Genomic DNA, 19505 nt, shown 5'->3' on the forward strand with positions numbered 1-19505 from the left:
TAATTTTAAAACTGAATTAATTTAATTGTTATATATTTATTTTGTGTTTCTATCTGATGTTACCTGCCTGGAGTCGTCCAGAAAAGGGAGACGTATACAAATAAATTTATTATTATCAGTATCATTATCATTTTGTTTGGTTAGTAGAATAGCCCTTGTTGATTTTTTACCCTTTCATTACAGAAGGACAACTGCTATTCCGTGAATGCTGAGTGCCTAGATTTCTGGCATCTGCTCCAGTTTTCACTCAACTTCCATCAATATTTCCAATTCACTCGGATCCATTTATATCCTAAGCAGTTTTCTATAAGAAAAGAAATTTACCTTTCAACTTCAAGGGATTCAGATGTATTGATAAATACTGAATTAGGCAGTTCAACCTGCAAAACAAAAATCCCAAGCTGTGACGTCAAAAGAAAACACCACAGCTCTCGCCCCATGGCTAGTGAGAGACGGTTCATGATCATGTGCTCAGAAAGAGTGGCCTCCCCTAAACGCCAGGCTTAAGCCCCAATGTTTGAAGCCTCCCACTCCATCCATCTTCAGCTCCAAATCATTTTGCTTTTCCTGCAAATGAACAAAATACTGACGGCAACGTTAAATGGCGGGCCTGGCATTTGTGTTCTCAGACTGCATTTTATACAGCCAGTCTGCACTTCCTCATGAGACGTGCTGCCTACTATGCTGTAAAAACCCCACCAACCCTCTAGAAGAAGAGCCTGCTACATCTTGCAAATTTTGTGCAAACTCTTATGACCAAAGTGCCTTCGGTATATTTTGTAACAAATGGGAATAGCTCTGAGAAGAGGGCACTCAGCACACACAAGTTTACCCATACATCCCACGGATCTGCTAGTATTACAGGATGAGTAGATGCCCTATGAATCTTTGAGAATGTGCAGCCTTACTTTTTCATAGTCATCCTCTGAGTCTGTGCCAGTCAGGCCTGGTCTTGGTAGTGCTGCTGGTTTCTCAAACAAGGCACCTCGGAAGCTCTGCCCATCTGGGGAGGATCTCCTAACAGAAACAGAACCTAAACTGAAATCAGAAAGGATACACTGCATTACATGAATGGAAGTAGATTCATGCACAACAGCTGAGTTTCATAGTTTCATATTTTCATATTCTGCCATATTGAGAGAATATTTCATACCTAGATGAACAACAAGAGCCCAGGTAGTAGGATTAGAGTGTCAGACTGGGATGAGGGACACTACTGTGAATGTTTGCTATCCATTTTCTCTCAGCCTAGCCTACCTGACAAGGTGGTGATTGCGAGGATAAAATAGAGGAAAGAAGCAATGTGTTTGGTTCCCAGAGGGGGGAAAGTGTACAACCAAATAAATAAACACTTCATGCCTCCAATAAAATGAGCTGTACTCCGTGAAAACTTAATGCCAAAATAAATTTTACTATTTGTTAGAGTACTACTGGTCTCCTGTTTTATTTTACTGGTGCAGACTAACATTGCTACCCATATGGAATTATTATCAGGATAGGAGAACACAGGAAGTCCTTCTCTGAGTAATAGTTTGATTTCTCTGTCGACTGGATTGGGTCATCCAAGAGATGGAAGTTTTATCAAACTGATTCAAAGCTAACTACAATAGCTGGATGAGGATGAAAGCTAAAAAGTTTCCTCCAGGCCCTCACAGGTCAGCCAGAGCCTTTGATGGACAGAAGATGCCCTTTTGTCTTAACTATTTTTTGCCTTAATATTTGTGAAAAGCCACTCTGGGCAGAGCACTGACCGGGACACCTCCAGGTGTCCAGCCTGCACTTCCACTTGCATGGGCCAATCCAGACGCACCCGGCTTTGGGCCGTCACTTGGAACATCCACCTCCAGAACCTGGCCACGAGGTGCTCGGCCCACCTTGTGGCCAGATGTTGGCCGGCCGATGAGGATAGCACTCCCGTGGCTCCATGCTTCACCGTCGATCAGCCCACCTGTGAGCGGCCATGGCAGTCCAGCCAGCAGCACAGCCATCGGCCCACCCACCAGCAGGGATGCCGGCTTGCCCAATGCGCGGCAGCATGACCAGCTACGGGGACATTCACCAGCCACTACCACAACGCCCCGCTCCGACACTGTATGCCCTCCAACTGCCCACTGGCCCATCACACCCACTGCCACTACAGTAGGACTGCCGCTGGCTGCCCCCTCTGGAGGCGCACCTCGCTAGTGCCCATTGCATTCCTGGAATGTAGAAACAGAGGTATGACATCAAAATCGCAAGATATCATAGTCCTACTGTATACTGCATTGGTCAAACAACACCTGGAGTACTGTATGCAGTTCTGGCAGCCTCACTTCAAAAAGGACGGACAAAATTGAGAGGGTTCAGAGGACAGCAATGCGAATGTTCCAGGGTATGGGGACCAAATCCTACCCATTTCCGCAGTTGTCTATATTCTCTGGATCTCCCTCGTATGAGTCTCTGGGGAGGCAAATCGGTTTTGCTCCTGGCCATCCACACTAGTTACCTCCAAAGGCAAATTCCGTGGACTGGCTCCAATTCCTGCCCTTCACATTAATCTCAGCTCAGTGGTCTTCCTGGAATGCCATCCCTGCCCCTTTTCCTCCTCTGCCCATGTGCACTAACGATTGCTCGATCTATTGCAAATAATGGGAGGCACGAATGCCAAGTGATTTGCATGGGCTCCACTGAAATACATTACAGAAGGAAAAGAGTTGCAAAGTCTCCTTTGAGTGCTAGGTTTTACTGGACATTTGTAAACTGACAGAAGCCGGTTCCGGGAGTGGCAGGCAATAAATCAAATGATGATGATGATAATAACGATGATGATGATAATAATTAATATTGTTATTATATAATTATTATAATATAATAATAATCATTATTATTTATTCATTAGATTTTTATACCGCCCCTCCATACAGCTCAGGACAGTTTACATATAACATTGCGGAGGGATACATGGAATGGTTTAGCATATAACATAGTCAAAATACTTCAACAAAATACATCAACCACACTTGGGCCCCTCCCAGACTCCACCCCATCCCTCACAACACTAGGGGAGAGACAAAGGCAAATGACCACATCTGACACTGGTGCTTTGCAAGGCCAGGTCAATAAAGAACAAAACCTCCACCCTGTGAAATTACTTTGCAGAGCAAAGAGTGGACCTGGCATGCGTGACAGAGACCTGGACCAGGGAGGGCGAAACTGTCGCCCTTAAAGACCTAACCCCTGCTGAGTTCTCTGTTCTCTACCAGTCTTGGACAGCAGGCCAGGGAGGAGTGGCAATCTTGACCCGAGAGGCTTTCTCCTTTAGGGCCCTTCCTGCACCGTCAATACCAAAGCATTGAATGTGTTGGCCTCAGATGGGGATCAATCGAGAGCGTGGCCATCTGGTTAGTGTACCGTGTGCCAAATGCACCGCCAGATGCCCTTCCAGCCCTGCTGGAGGCGGTGGTGGCCTGGAGGCTACAGTTCTCCAGACTATTAGTTGAAGGTTGCACTGGGGGTTGTACTATATAACCTAGATGGCCCCTTCCCACTCTGGTTCTATGTATTCTCTTCCTTTGTTTACAACTAGCCTGAAAAGAAAATAACTTGGCCAGTGATTAGTTTAATTAGGGACCATGCAAGACTGCTTCTGGTCAGCCAGTGAGAACTTTCCTGATATTCAAAGACTAACCCTGGCCTGAGGGTTGGCAGCAAATAAAAAAGGCCAGTCTTGCCTAGCTCAAATTGCAGGCAAGAAAAGAATAGAGAGCATATCTAGATAATTCTCAGACAACTGAAAGCACGTGGAAAGAGCTACTGGGGAGAGTTGCTGCTGACCAGGTGAGGCTATTGTGTGTCAGACGTTGCAAGAACTCACAACCAACTTCTTAGAAATAGAAAGTTTTATTGAGAAGCACTTCATACATCTAGACTAGCGAAGTCAAATCTGGCCTGAGGACAGATTTGCTTCTTCTTATCAATACAATTCTCCCGCCCAAAACTTGAAAGTTCCCAAGGGAGGGGAGAGTGAGAGAGGAGACACATGCAATTAAAAACAGTGTTACTTTCACATGGCCTTGGCTGTCTTCAGACTCAGATAAGATGGTATTTGCAGTAGAACCAGACCCAGCCGAGAGGCCCCACGGAAAAGCACATTCAGAGATAATGGTTACAAATAACATACATTTCACTTTCTACTAGTTAGCATGATATAGGACCTGGAGCTCCCAGGCACCAAGCAATAAAACTGTCATGGAAAAACTCAGGCTAATTTATGACAGGGTTTTCTAACAATCCTGACATCCTTCCGCCCCAAAATAGACTTCCCCCCACTAGCCCGCATCCACCGGCCGAGGACACGCTGGGAAGGCACGGTGGAAAGCTCTGAGAAGGCGGGGGGCTTTCACATTCCCCGCATCAACCCACTCCCTTTCCCCTGAAGGGAAATCTTTCCAATCCACCAAGTACTGGAGTCGGCCCTTGTGCACACGAGAGTCCAGGATCTGGTTGACTTCGTAGTGGGTGTCCTTGTCAATAAAGACAGGCACAGGCATTGAGAGCGGAGGGTGCCACACATCCGGCAAAGGGGCACGCCGCAGCAGGCTGGAATGAAAAACCGGATGCACATTCCTGTAAGTCTTTGGCAAACCCAATTCGACAGTCACATCATTGATCAGCTTTACAATGGGAAAGGGTCCCACAAATTTAGGACCCAACTTTTTAGACTGTTGTTGACACCGTAGGTTTTTTGTGGACAGATAGGCGAGGTCTCCCACTTTCCAGGCTGGTGCAGGCGCACGTCTGGCCAAGAGACAATGTCTGGCCAACCTGCACTAATATTTTTTGCCCATTTAGTGACCTCGGGAGCCTCAGTAGAAACCAACTCCCAGGTGGGTGTGGCAATCAGGTCAGTCCCGTACACCACCTTAAAGGGAGATACTCCAGTGGATGCATGCTCCCCGTTGTTGTAGGCAAACTCAGCAAGGGGCAGGAGGGCGACCCAATCATTCTGTTGGTGATTAATGAAACAGCGTAGGTACTGTTCAAGAATTTGGTTCACCCTTTCCGTTTGCCCATTGGACTCAGGGTGGTAGCCAGATGTCAGGGCTTGTTCCACCCCTAGCAACTTCAAAAGCTCCCGCCAGAACTTGGCAACGAACTGAGGGCCCCGATCCGTGAGCAATCTCCTAGGAATTCCATGTAGCCGGATTATGTGAGTCACAAACATCGAGGCCAGTTTGGCCGCTGAGGGCAGCCCCACACAGGGGATGAAGTGGGCTTGCTTTGAAAATGCATCCACTACCACCCAAACCACAGTCTTGCCCAGGCTGGGGGGCAGGTCCGTGATAAAATCCATGGTAACATCGGACCAGGGACGGGAGGGGGTGGGCAGGGGCTGCAGCAACCCTCGCTTCTTTCCTCCTGGGGGTTTGGAAACAAGGCATGTAGGGCAGCCCTGCACATACTTCTCCACATCCCCCCTTAACGTTGGCCACCAGTAATGTCTTCTGACCAGGTGCAGAGTTTTTACAAAGCCAAAATGCCCTGCTGTTTTCGCATCGTGGCACAATTTCAAAACGTCTCCGCTCGTCGCCGCTGGGACGTAGAGGCGCTCGCCTTTGAAAAACAGGCCCCCCTTGTCGACGAGGGCGGGGCGGAGGGAAACGAATTCAGAGTCTTGTAGCACCTCCTTCTGAACCCACCCCCCGGGCTTCCCTTTTTTGATTGACTGCGCATCACGGCTGCCATCCCCAACTGGGCGGGTGTGAGCACCGTGTCCACCAATGGGTCGCGTTTGCTGTTGTACTGGGGCAAGCGAGAAAGGGCGTCCGCCAAAAAGTTCATTTTGCCTGGCAGATGCTTAAGAGAAAAGTTGAACCGAGAGAAGAACTCCGCCCACCGCATTTGCTTGGCTGACAAGGAGCGAGGCTGCTTGAGCGCTTGGAGATTTTTATGGTCCGTCCAAACGACGAACGGGACGGCAGACCCTTCCAACCAATGCTCTGGAGCTGCCTCCTAGTCCTGGGGGGTTCCCAGGCCAACAAGTCACGCACTTTGCCCGGGTCCATTTCAATTCCATCTTTGGAAACCCGGAACCCAAGAAACTCCACCGCCTCCCGGTGGAATTCACATTTTGAAAGTTTGGCAAACAGATGGTGCTTCCGCAGCTGGCTGAGCACCTCGCGGACTAATTTGGTGTGTTTGCCCAGGTCTTCTGAATACACCAAAATATCATCAATGTAAACCAGCACCCCCTGATACAACAAATTATGCATAATTTCATTTATCATGTTCATGAACACGCCCGGAGCGCCGGCGAGGCCGAACGGCATGATGATGTATTCGAATTGGCCCAAGGGGGTGTTGAAAGCGGTCAGGTACTCATGCCCCTTCTTTATGCGGACCCTGTAATACGCTTCTCTCAAGTCCAGTTTTGTAAAAATCCGGGCCCTCCCCAAATGTCCCAACAAGTCCTTAATCAAAGGCAATGGGTAGGCATTGCAGGTGGAAACAGCATTCAGCCCCCTGTAGTCCGTACAGAGGCGCAGGGACCCATCCTTCTTTTTCACAAAGAGGACTGGGGCAGCCAGGGGGGAAGTGGCCGGTCTGATGAAACCCCTGGCTAAATTCTTGTCCAGGAACTCCCTGAGCTCCTTCATTTCCCTAGGACTCATAGAGTACAATTTGGCTTTAGGAAGCGGCTCTCCCTTCTTCAGCTCAATTGCACAATCTGTCTTGCGATGGGGAGGCAACTGATTGCATTCAATCTCCGCAAACACATCCTCAAACTCTCGATACTCCCGTGGGAGGGCGAGTGCCCCTGCCTCCGCCACCGCGGCCATGGTTTGGCAGCCCGGAGCGGGTAGGGGTCGCACATGCCGCTTGCAACCCAGGGACGAAAATTTCACTGTCCCCTTCTTCCACTTCACTGTGGGGTCATGTTCACGCAACCAGTCCAGCCCTAACACACACGGGAACGCGGAGTGAGGTGCCACCAGGGGTTGGATTTCCTCCCAGTGTTTATCAATGTCCAAGTCCATTGGGAGCGTTTTCACTGTGGCCTCCCCCCCTGGGGCACATTTCCCATCCAACTGAGTGATGGGTAGGGGCTCCCCCAGAGGCACCTTCCCCACCTCCAAAGTCTCGGTCAGTGCTGGGCTTACCAGGGTTTTGGTACAGCCCGAGTCCACTATGCAACGTACCCCCAATTTTTTCCCAGAGCTGGGTTCAGTGAGAGTGGCGGGCAAGAGAACCAGGGGAGAGTCACTCACTGCGCGTTTGCCCCTGCCGGAGACCTGCTGGCGGGGCGCATTTACAGCAGGTCGTCGTCGTTTCCCGACTGCTCTCCAGACTGTATTTCCTCCTCTTGGCTGCTGCCATCAGATTCCTCCACCACAGTCGCTGCCCCAGCTGGAGCGAGCAGGGACTTAGCGGTCTTCTTTGGGGCCATTTTCTTGGTTGTCGTGGCTTTGGCTGGTGCCCCGCCCGACGGTTTGGCGCTCGCTGAACCTCCCGACCCGGTTTTCGCAGGGCACTGGGCGAGGAAATGGCCAGCCTGGCCGCAGCCCAAACATAAACCTTTTTCCATGCGCCGCGTGCGCTCGCTGGGATCCAGTTTAGCTTTGGGCTTGGGTTACTTAGGGGTAGAGGTCTTTCCCCCCATTTTTTCCGCGATTCTTTTGTATTCAGCAGCCCGTTCCAGACGGCTTTCCATCTCTCAAGCCAGCTGCACCCATCCCAACACGGTCAATGGGTCGTCCAGGAGGAGGCACTTGCTGGACAGGTCTCCGGAGAGGCCCCCCACGAAGGCATGCACCCTTTGGGGTTCCGTCCAATCCGTAACCGCCAATGATAATTTCTTGAATTCTCGGGCATCCTCGGCCACAGTCATTTTCCCTTGCTTACGAACCTTGAGTTTCTTCTCCGCTGTCTCCTTCTCAAAGGGCTCCACGTACATCAAGCGCATGGTTCTCAGGAAGTGATTGTAGTTACGAACTGCTCTCGGGTTGTAACGGTAGAGATCCATGAACCACTTCTCCGCCTCTCCCTCCAGGCACTCTCCCACGAAACGAATGCGCTCGGCATCATCATGGAAAGTGAATCCCATGTCAATCAAGTTGGATTTGACTTAATGTCAGACGTTGCAAGAACTCACAACCAACTTCTTAGAAATAGAAAGTTTTATTGAGAAGCACTTCATACATCTAGACTAGCGAAGTCAAATCTGGCCTGAGGACAGATTTGCTTCTTCTTATCAATACAATTCTCCCGCCAAAAACTTGAAAGTTCCCAAGGGAGGGGAGAGTGAGAGAGGAGACACATGCAATTAAAAACTCAGATAAGATGGTATTTGCAGTAGAACCAGACCCAGCCGAGAGGCCCCACGGAAAAGCACATTCAGAGATAATGGTTACAATAACATACATTTCACTTTCTACTAGTTAGCATGATATAGGACCTGGAGCTCCCAGGCACCAAGAAATAAAACTGTCATGGAAGGCTAATTTATGACAGGGTTTTCTAACAATCCTGACATTGTGCTGCCTGGGTGAGGTGATTGCTGGGTAATTGTTGGGAGGATTAAAAAGAGCTGCTCCTCGCCAGAGGCAGAGCTCAGACAACCGAGAGCACATGGAGAGAGCTATTGGGGAGAGTTGCTGCTGACCAGGTGAGGCTATTGTGCTGCCTGGGTGAGGTGATTGCTGGGTAATTGTTGGGAGGATTAAAAAGGGCTGCTCCTCGCCAGAGGCAGAGCTCAGACAACTGAGAGCACGTGGAGAGAGCTACTGGGGAGAGTTGCTGCTGACCAGGTGAGGCTATTGAGCTGCTTCTGCTTCAGAAGGGCGAGAGACAAAGGGCTCTTGGCCTGTGGCTCTTAGCCTAGGGTTCTTGGCCAAGCAATTAGAATCAGTAGATTATATCAGTAGATTATATTTCCCTAGTACTTGCACTGCCTAGACATTACAATGGACCTCGAGGACACTCATCCCATCATCTGCAGTGAGTGTGACATGATTGCCTTCCTCCCAGAAGACAAGATGGACTACAGCTGCCCCAAGTGTAAGCTGGTAAGACTTTTGGAGGAAAGATTAGGGGATTAGAAAACAGAATTATTACTCTGACCTAAAGTAAGAAAGGGGAGGAGTTCATAGACTAGAGCCCTGCAACTCAGAATAAAGAGAATACAACCAGTCCTGAAGAGGATAAGGAGATTTACCACAATAGGGAGCCTCTGCAGACAGTTCGGAAAAAGAGTCAACGGTGAAGAGCGAGACAGTTCTCAGGGCCTTTGGAGCTCCAGAATAGATTTCAGGCCCTTGCAGAGGAGGTGCAAGGGTCAACAAGGGAAGAGGTCCCAAAACAAAGTCTAAGACAAAGGGAAGAGGCCACGGGGACAGAAGGAAATGGAGTTGAGAAAAAAAAAAAGGAGATAACTGGTAATTGGGGACTCCCTGCTAAGAGGAATGGATCGCCATGTGGCTGGGCCCGACCCCCTAACCCGAGAGGTGTGTTGCTTGCCAGGGGCGAAAATTAAAGAAGTTTCAGAACGGCTGCCCAAACTCCTCAAATCTACGGATCGCTACCCATTTGTGATCGTCTGTGTGGGAACGAATGATATGTCCGTGAATACCATTGCTCCTATTAAAAAAGAATATCAAGAACTGGGGAGGAAGCTCAAGCAAATGGGGGCACAAGTGGTATTCTCTTCAATCTTGCCTGTCAAGGGAAGAGGAATGCGTCGGGAGAGGAAGATAATGGAGGTGAATCACTGGCTGAGTAGTTGTTGCCGGCAGGAGAGATTTGGTTTCTGGGACCATGGGATAGGCTTTCTTGAGGAAGGCCTACTAGCACCTGATGGACTGCACTTATCGAAGCTGGGGAAGAATGTGTTTGGCAGGAACCTGGGGAGATACATCAGGAGAGCTTTAAACAAAAGCCACTAGGGGAAGGAGACGATCAACATAGGGAGTGTATGGAAGGAAAACGATCGGAGGCAGCCCAACCGGCAAGGCCAGCTCATAGGGAACCAAAAGTAAAAGGATTCAGATGTCTTTATACTAATGCCCGAAGCATGGGCAATAAAAAGGAAGAGCTGTAACTTCTCATGCTGATGGAAAGGTATGATCTAGTAGGCATCACAGAAACTTGGTGGAATGATTTTCATGACTGGAATGTAATGGTGGATGGATATGAAGTGTTCAGAAAAAACAGAATAGATCAAAGAGGTGGAGGAGTGGCACTGTATGTGAGGAAAGGGCTTACCTGTCAGGAAATTCTAGTGAAGGAGAGCATGTCTACAGTGGAAAGCATCTGGGTGAAAATAAGCAAGAGGAAAACAAACAGTGTGGTGGTTCGTGTCTGCTACCGACTGCCTGACCAACGAGAGGATGTGGATGCTGCACTTTGTGAGCAGCTTGAGAAAATATCCAAGCGGCAGGACCTTGTCATCATGGGTGACTTCAATTTCCCAGATGTGTGCTGGGAAACAAACTCTGCGAAGCATCCTCAGTCATGCAACTTTCTGACCTGCCTGGCTGACAATTTCATTTATCAAATGGTAGATGAACCCACAAGTGGTTCAGCCATACTGGACTTAATACTGACCAACAGGCAAGAGTTGGTGGATGAGGTGAAGGAGGTAGGGACCCTAGGGGGAAGTGACCATGTCCTCATAGAATTCCTTTTGAGATGGGGAGCCAAGGAAGCTTGTAGCCGGCCACGGATGTTGGATTTTCGTAGGGCAATCTTTAATAAACTCAGAGACATGATGAGTGTCATACCATGCTGGAGTGTCATAGAATGCTGGAAGGGAAGGGAGCATGTGAAGGGTGGGCGCTTCTCAAACAAGAGCTATTGCATGCTCAATCAACGACTATGCCAGAAAGACGTAAACACTGCAGGAGGTCTAAGAAACCTATTTGGATGAACAGAGAACTTCAAGAGGAACTAAGAAAGAAAAGGAAAATGTTCAGGAAATGGAGGGAAGGACAGAGCTCTAAAGAAGAGTACCTACAGGTTACTAGGCACTATAGATCAATCATCAGAAAGGCCAAAGCTGAGAGTGAGCTAAGATTGGCCAGGGAAGCCCATTGTAACAAGAAAAGATTTTTCAGTTATGTGAGGAGCAAACGTAAAGTAAAGGAGGCAATAGGCCCGCTGTTGGGTGCGGATGGACAAACTCTAACGGAAGATGCAGAGAAAGCAGAAAGGCTTAGTGCCTATTTTACATCTGTTTTTTCCCACGGGTCAAAGGGTTTAGGCACATCTAGAGATGGCCGTAGCCAAAAGATAGTGTCTGGGTGGCAGGTTAACATGCATAGAGAGGTTGTCGAGAGGCATTTAGCTGCACTGGATGAGTTCAAATCCCCTGGTCCGGATGAAATGCACCCGAACTTTCCAGAGAACTTTCACAGCCCTTGTCCATCATCTTTGGAACCTCTTTAAGGACTGGAGATGTCCCTGAGGACTGGAAGAGAGCAAACGTTATTCCGATCTTCAAAAAAGGGAGGAAGGATGACCCGGGAAACTACAGACCAGTGAGTCTGACCTCTATTGTGGGTAAGATAATGGAGCAGATATTAAAGGGAGCCAAGTAACAGGTTTGCTGGATCGGGGAAATTCGGTTGATGTCGTTTACTTGGATTTTAGTAAAGCTTTTGACAAGGTTCCCCATGATGTTCTGATGGATAAGTTGAAGGACTGCAATCTGGATTTTCAGATAGTTAGGTGGATAGGGAATTGGTTAGAGAACCGCACTCAAAGAGTTGTTGCCGATGGTGTTTCATCAGACTGGAGAGAGGTGAGTAGCGGGGTACCTCAGGGCTCGGTGCTCGGCCCGGTACTTTTTAACATATTTATTAATGATCTAGATGAGGGGGTGGAGGGACTACTCATCAAGTTTGCAGATGACACCAAATTGGGAGGACTGGCAAATACTCCGGAAGATAGTTTAACGAGATCTGAACATAATGGAAAAATGGGCAAATGAGAACAAGATGCAATTTAATAAAGATAAGTGTAAAGTTCTGCATCTGGGTGAGAAAAATGAAAAGCATGCCTACTGGATGGGGGATACGCTTCTAGGTAATACTGTGTATGAACGAGACCTTGGGGTACTTGTCGATTGTAAACTAAACATGAGCAGGCAGTGTGATGCAGCGGTAAAAAAGGCAAATGCCATTTTGGGCTGTATCAACAGAGGCATCACATCAGAATCACAAGATGTCATAGTCCCATTGTATACGGCACTGGTCGGACCGCACCTGGAGTACTGTGTGCAGTTCTGGAGGCCTCACTTCAAGAAGGACGTAGATAAAATTGAAAGGGTACAGAGGAGAGCGACGAAGATGATCCGGGGCCAAAGGACCAAACCCTATGAAGATAGGTTGAGGGACTTGGGAATGTTCAGCCTGGAGAAAAGGAGGTTGAGCGGGGACATGATAGCCCTCTTTAAGTATTTGAAAGGTTGTCACTTGGAGGAGGGCAGGATGCTGTTTCTGTTGGCTGCAGAGGAGAGGACACGCAGTAATGGGTTTAAACTTCAAGTACAACGATATAGGCTAGATATCAGGAAAAAGTTTTTCACAGTCAGAGTAGTTCAGCAGTGGAATAGGCTGCCTAAGAAGGTGTTGAGTTCCCCCTCACTGGCAATCTTCAAGCAAAGGTTGGATACACACTTTTCTTGGAGGCTTTAGGATGCTTAGGGCTGATCCTGCGTAGAGCAGGGGGTTGTACCAGATGGCCTGTATGGCCCCTTCCAACGCTATGATTCTATGATTCTAATTATCTGCCAATGAGCCAAGAGTTCTTGCTTTGTCTTTTTTATTCATTTTATTTATAATTCAACTTCTATACTGCCGCTCCCAAAAAGGCTCGTGATGATTCACAACACAAATATAAACCCCATAAAAGCACTACTAAAATCCTCAATTAACCCCTCAATGGTAAAACTTGCTCCCTCCTCCTGGCTCACAGATCAACTGGAAGCGAGCCTCAGATCTTCCTAGGAGGAGCTGATGACTTGCCCTGGCCTCAACCAGAAACCTGGCAAGCCCATTTTGTAATCCCCCCCCCCACATGTTCCTTTGTGCTCCTTTGAGAAAAAACATATAAGATGCTTCTGCTGTTAAACAGTCAGAAACCTGTTTCTACAACAAGCAATAAGATTACGAGCATTCTATGTTTAATTTTGTACATCCTTCTGGTCCCTATATTATTCATTTATACTGTTTTGCATGCCAAAAAAGGTGCTGTTGTTGGTGTTGAGAAAAAAAAAACACATAGAAGCTTTTAAGTTCATAGTCCTAGAACAGTAGAGCTTTAAAGCCTGCGATAGCCAGAATCAGAGATTAGGAGGAAAATGTTCTTTAGATATCTTGACAAGTGAGCCACTAGAATTAGCATGTTTTGTGAACAACATTCAATTCCACTTCCAGGGCAAACTCATTTCTACCCCATGACTGAATGTGTATCAGCACTTGTGGCTCAGTTCAGACATCACAGAAAACTGCATCTTAATTTAATTCTTGTTAGTTGGTAAAACCAGAAATCAGCTCACAAGAGGCTATTCCAAGTCTGCTTTCTTGCCTTCTCTCTGATCATGCTTTCACTGCAGCTGGGCAACATGCAAAGCTATCTCCAAGGAACACGCTGGGTGGAAACCAAAATTCCACGTTGATAAATATGAAACCAGAGTTAAGCCTCACTGTGGGATCAGTTACCCAGCTTCAAAGTCTACAAAACCACAGTGGAGTGGCCTAAACGGAGAAATCACACTAATCATAGTTGGCATAATTAAACAATAGTTTTGTGTGCTGCCTGAACAGAGCCTAAATGTGAACATGTGACTGATGCCACAACATTCCCCATGCTTTCCAACTTACTGTGGAGGTGAAGGCTTCTCCGGTTTGGCTACAGGCACAGGTGGCTTCTTGGGAGACCCTTGAGATTTAGACAATGAATTGGGTGTCAACAGGCCTCTGGGTGGTTTGGCATTTGCAGATGTGACAGGAGAGTGTGTCGATCTGGGCTTGTTGCTTGGCAGTGGAGGTGGATCTTTTGCAGAAAGCTTTAATGCTTTTAGCTTCTCACTGTCTTCAGAAGTAGCAAAAGTGTGGCTGATGGGCAGACATACAGCTGGGTGAGAGCCGGTTTGTACGAGGCAAGTTGGCTTTCTGGCTAGAGGAAGTAGAGGTGCAGGTGATCCAGGGCTACTTGTTTGCTGACGTGTTAGCTGGAGTCTCACAGGATGTTCAGCTTGGTACTGAGAAGGAAGGTCAACTCTCATACCAAAGAGAGCTTCGGGCTTCATATCAGGTAAGCTTTTCTTGAGGGGAGGCAGCGGAAGCACAGCCACACGGCTCTTGCCAGACAGCAAGCTTGCCCAGGTCTCCGGACAGGAAATCTTTCCCACCTGTGGAACCAGTGGAGGGGGGTATGCTGGTGGAAGGACTGTGTGATCTGCATTTTTAAAGGTAAAAAAAAGTAAGGATTATATTTAAGTTTGAACAAAAATTGAATTTTTTTTTATAATAATTTTATTGTTTATTATTATATAAAGCATTTACAGAGAAGTTGTAAAGAAAAAGCGACCAGTTGATATGGTTTGCCATCTCTTTTAACATAGATATTTAGTTCTCATCACATATTATTCCTAGTCTAGAAGTTTTTACCATTTTTCTTAGCCAAGTGATTGTTAATACATATGAGATCTGTTATAGGAATACATTCTGTTATTATCTTAAATTATATTAGGTCAGTCTCCTTCATAAGTTGGCCCTAACCCAAGAATTACTACTGTTGTCTTGTTAATGCCTATAAAATATGGTTTGTCATCCTCTTTTGGCATACATATTAACATACATATTCAATTCCCATCGCATATTAATCCTGATCTAGGAGTTATTACCATCTTTCTTAACAAAGTAGTTGTTGATACATAGGAAGGTATAATCTATTATAAGGATATATTCTATTATTGTCTTAAGTGATATAAAGTCAGTTCCCTTCATATATTAGACCTGTCCTAAAGGTTGCTACTGCTTTTTTTTTTTCTCACAAGAAGCCAGGAGAATACTCCATTGTTCAGCTCATCTTTCAGGTGGTCGCAGAAAATGAAATTGTATTTTTTTCCATAGTAGAGTGTTTCTGATTGTCCTTCTGTCAGGGCCAGAGAAATCTCTTGCTTGATTCTTGCTTGTAATCGCCTTTGAGGGGGCTCTGAATCCTTTGTCAATCTGGATCTCTTCCTCTGGTCGCACAGAAATATCTCCTGATAGCTTCCTAGTTGCTGTCGCTTTTGAATAGACTCTTTTTATTTTGCTGATCCAAGTCATTTCCTGCTCTGAATAGACTTCCAGTTTTTTGGTACTTTCCTTCCATGAATCTGTTTTCCCAGGTTCTTTAAAGATACTTTGGGTTTTTACATCTCTGGCACTCTCTCCCTCCAGTTGATTAACTTCCAGACATTGAAGTTTCACTTGATTTACTGTTAGCTGAGCTGCGTCATCAGCTGGTCTCTCCGGATCTTGGGCTCCATCCAAAAGCTCCCCCTTAGTCCCACGAATTTCCTTTTCCAGCTTATTGACTGCTTTCAGTATCTCTGAGTTTCCTTTGCATAACAAATGGAAAAGCTGTGCCTTAGTTAATTCTTCCATAGTTCTAGGCAGTCACAAACTATAAACAGAAAGTCTCGTGAGGTCTCGCGGGAGCACGAGCGATCCCAAATTATCAGTTTGTCGATCTCCGTATCAAGTCAAATTCTCCCACTGAACGTTCACCCATAAATCTTCAAAGCACTCTCTTTGTTTGGTTAATGGGTGTAATTAGCTGGGAGTCTCTCACTCGGGGAAAGAAGGAATTCGCTTGTAAATTGGTTGAGGGGGGGGGAGGGAAGAGCTTGTGAGAGGAGAGAGAGAAAAGCCAGAAAGCTTTCAATTCTTACTGTTGTAGGTTCCAGCTTCTGTCAGCTTCTGCTCCTATCGATCTGGTAAATGATGGTCTGGGAAGAATGTGAGGTCGGCTGGTCGTTTCAAGCTTGTAAAGTTGTTTGCGACAAAGACGCCATCGTGACCTTGAGCTCAAGCCGCTATTAATCCAGGGAGGTCTTGCTTCTCCCTACGGATCTGTAGGACCCTCAGGTCACCGTTCCCGGTTCCTGGGGCGACCGGTGAGCAGATTTGCGTATCTGTTCAGGTCAGCCAGGTGCAGAAGCCCCTGACCCTCGGCATGGCTTAAGAGCTGAACTGAAGTCCAGCTTTCTTTATGGCGCCATCTTGAGGTCTCCACCAAAAATTGAATTGGACATGCGATTGCTTGTTCCAAATAACCAGAAGCAGACTGTAAGAATTGTATCTAAAATATACCAAAAGCACGACTGGTATGCAACAAGATTAAAACACAAATCCAGACATGATAATGACAAGAAAACGTTATAGCATTTCTATCACATAAACATTCTCCCTCCTTACCTAACCTTAGTGGTGCAGGCACCTGGGCTGGTAACGTGGTAGGTGGCTTTGAGCAGGCCTGTGGTCCCCATGCCCAGCATGCAATCAAATGGGCCACAGATCTATTTTTTCTCTATTGCTCACCTTCTTACTACCACCTTGGAGTTAGGATCTATTCAAAAAATGTGCTGAGATTGGGCCCAAAGCAACTCTGACTTTTAGTACTGATCCTTCTCCTGCCTGCATAACGTTCCCATGACATAAATGTAAATTTAAAATGCATAAATTTAATTATCTAGCCACATGTCCCAATCACTTGCCCAGTATACACTCCACAGGTCACAGAATCACAGAGTTGAAAGGGACCTCCAGGGTCATCTAGCCCAACCCCCTGCACAATGCAGAAACTCATAAATATCTGCCTACCCACAACAACCCCAATTGCATGCCTAAGTGATCCCCCCCCCCCAAATCTCCAGAATTCAGTTTGGCCTGGAGGAAATTCACCTCCCATCCCACAGTGGCGATCCACAATTCCCTGGGTCTGCAAGGTAGGCCACAAGAGACAAGCACTGGCACATCCGTTCCTTTCCACCCATTCACAAATGGCCTAAGTTCATAAAATCAGCATTTTTGTCAGATGACAATCAGGCCTCTGCTTAAAAACTTCCAGAGAAGGAGAACCAACCACCACAAAAGGAAGCCTGTTCCACTGAGGAACTACTCTGTCAGGAACTTCTTCCGGATGTTTAGCCGAAAATTCTTTTAAATTAATTTCAACCCATTTGTTCTGGCCCAACTCTCTGGGGCAACAGAAAACAACTCTGCTCCAGCCCCTCACATATTTGAAGATGGTTATTATATCACCTCTTAGTCATCTTCTCTCCAGGCTAAACAGACCAAGCTCCCTCAACCTTTCCTCATGCGGAAACCCCTCACCATCTTTGTAGCCCTTTTCTGGACACACTCCAGTTTCTCTACATCTTTCATCAGTTGTGATACCCAAAACGGAACACAGTGCTCCAAGTGAGGTCTTACCAAAGCACAGTAAAGTGGTAACATCACCTTGTGTAATCTGGAAACTATACTTCTTTTGATACAGTCTGTGGCAAAATGAGGACTAGAGGGGGATTGGTGCCCTAAAATGGCTGCCCTGAGCCTGAATGTTAAAATGGCTGCTAGGGGGTAGAAAGGCTGTGATTGCCTGAGTCTGAGGAGACTCAGGGAAGGGAGAGGGTCACATGCCCCAATGGGAATGGAGGAATCAGGCTCCACCAGGGGGAGGAGCTTGTGAGTATTTACGCTCCAAACCTCCGGGGAGGGGGCAGTCTCTCCAGGATCTCCAAGGGAGAAGGTGGCAGATCTCCTCTGCAGACTACTTTCTTTCTTTCAGAGAGGGGTTGAAAGAAATGATAGCATTGGCAGGGGAGCACCTTGCTAAAGCTCAAACCAACCAAAGTAACTGGCATGATAAAAACGCCAGGTCCAGAACCTATGATATTGGGGAATAGGTTAGGGTTTTTTTGTCCCTTTGGGATGATAAATTAAAGGCTGCATGGGATGGGCCCCATCTAGTAGTGGATAAGGTAGACAATGTTACCTATGTGGTTGATACAGGGAGGTCAGGAAATCGAGCTAAAGTGGTACACATTAACATGCTAAAACCTTTCTGAGAAAGAGAGGAAGTGTTATCAGTTATTAGCAGGACTGTGGAAAGAGAAGGTCCAGAGGAGGACACACTGGATATAAGAGCTCACGTTGCTGAACCAAGCAGATGGGAGGAGCTGGAATGGCCAACCAGTTCAACACCCCAGGAGAGGGCAGGACTCCAGGAAGAACTAAGGAAGCCTGAGGACATTTTTAGAACGGAGCCTGGAAGGACCAAGAGGACAAAGCACCCCATTGCCTACCTCAGCAGAAAGCTCATTCCCAGGGAAAAGAACTTGTCGTCAGTGCAGAAATAATGTCTTGCAATTGTGTGGGCTCTAGACAAACTGAGGCCATATGTTTGGGGCCAGGAGTTCACACTACTGACTTATCATTCTTCTCTTCAGTGGTTGCAAACCATGAAGAACACCAATTCCAAGTTGCAACGCTGGTTCTGGAAGATCCAGGAATTTGATATGACAATAGGGCACATTCCTGGACCGCTGAACAAGAGAGTGGGGAGCAAATGGTATATCTTACTGGTGGTGACTTGCATGTTACCTGTGTGTATTTTTCTGTTGACATGTTTAGAGTTTATGAGTTAGAGAATTGTATTAGAGTGTTAGTTATATGGGTTTTCCTACAATCAGTTGTTTTGTGGATTCTGCTCCGGACCCACCATTGAACAAATGGAGGCTCCTCCATATAGAATTTAGGAGGGGGGAGATGTGGCAAAATGAGGACTGGAGGGGGATTGGTGCCCTAAAATGGCTGCCCTGGGCCTGCATGTTAAAATGGCTGTTAGAGGGTAGAAAGGCTGTGATTGCCTGAGTCTGAGGAGACTCAGGGAAGGGAGAGGGTCACATGCCCCAATGGGAATGGAGGAATCAGGAAATGAATCTTCGTACTCTGGCGTTGCCATCAGGTCCACCGAGGGCAAACCGAACATGCCGACGATCTGGGTAAACACGTCCCGGTTGAGTGTCCATTCCCCGAGGTCCAGCTTAAAATCATAGAATCATAGAGTTGGAAGGGGCCATACAGGCCATCTGGTCCAACCCCCTGCTCAACGCAGGATCAGCCCTAAGCATCCTAAAGCATCCAAGAAAAGTGTATATCCAACCTTGGTTGAAGACTTCCAGTGAGGGGGAGCTCACCACCTCCTTAGGCAGCCTATTCCACTGCTGGACTACTCTGTGAAATGTTTTTTCCCTGATATCTAGCCTATATCGTTGTACTTGAAGTTTAAATCCATTACTGCGTGTCCTCTCCTCTGCAGCCAACGGAAACAGCATCCTGCCCTCCTCCAAGTGACAACCTTTCAAATACTTAAAGAGGGCTATCATGTCCCCTCTCAACCTCCTTTTCTCCAGGCTGAACATTCCCAAGTCCCTCAACCTATCTTCATAGGGTTTGGTCCTTTGGCCCCGGATC

The 19505-nt window shown here is 47.1% G+C and overlaps 1 protein-coding gene across 9 annotated transcripts in view; it reads right to left on the reverse strand.

Annotated features, from left to right (window-relative positions):
* Nucleotides 1–19505, reverse strand: part of SH3BP2 (SH3 domain binding protein 2) — a 78355-nt gene that overhangs the window by 25634 nt on the left and 33216 nt on the right. For 7 of the 9 annotated variants that reach the window (XM_077302026.1, XM_077302025.1, XM_077302023.1 and 4 more), the window contains 3 exons: nucleotides 13860–14436; nucleotides 909–1038; nucleotides 325–380 (listed from right to left, as the gene is read on the reverse strand). In XM_077302026.1, coding sequence (XP_077158141.1) covers nucleotides 325–380; nucleotides 909–1038; nucleotides 13860–14436 — 763 coding nt within the window. Of the gene's footprint in view, nucleotides 1–170; nucleotides 305–324; nucleotides 381–908; nucleotides 1039–3674; nucleotides 4579–13859; nucleotides 14437–19505 lie in introns of those variants that run through there. The other 2 variants (XR_013225140.1, XM_077302029.1) reach the window with 2 other exon arrangements.

Source organism: Paroedura picta, chromosome 10 (assembly GCF_049243985.1).
Source record: "Paroedura picta isolate Pp20150507F chromosome 10, Ppicta_v3.0, whole genome shotgun sequence".
In the NCBI taxonomy this organism is placed as follows: Eukaryota; Metazoa; Chordata; class Lepidosauria; order Squamata; family Gekkonidae; genus Paroedura; species Paroedura picta.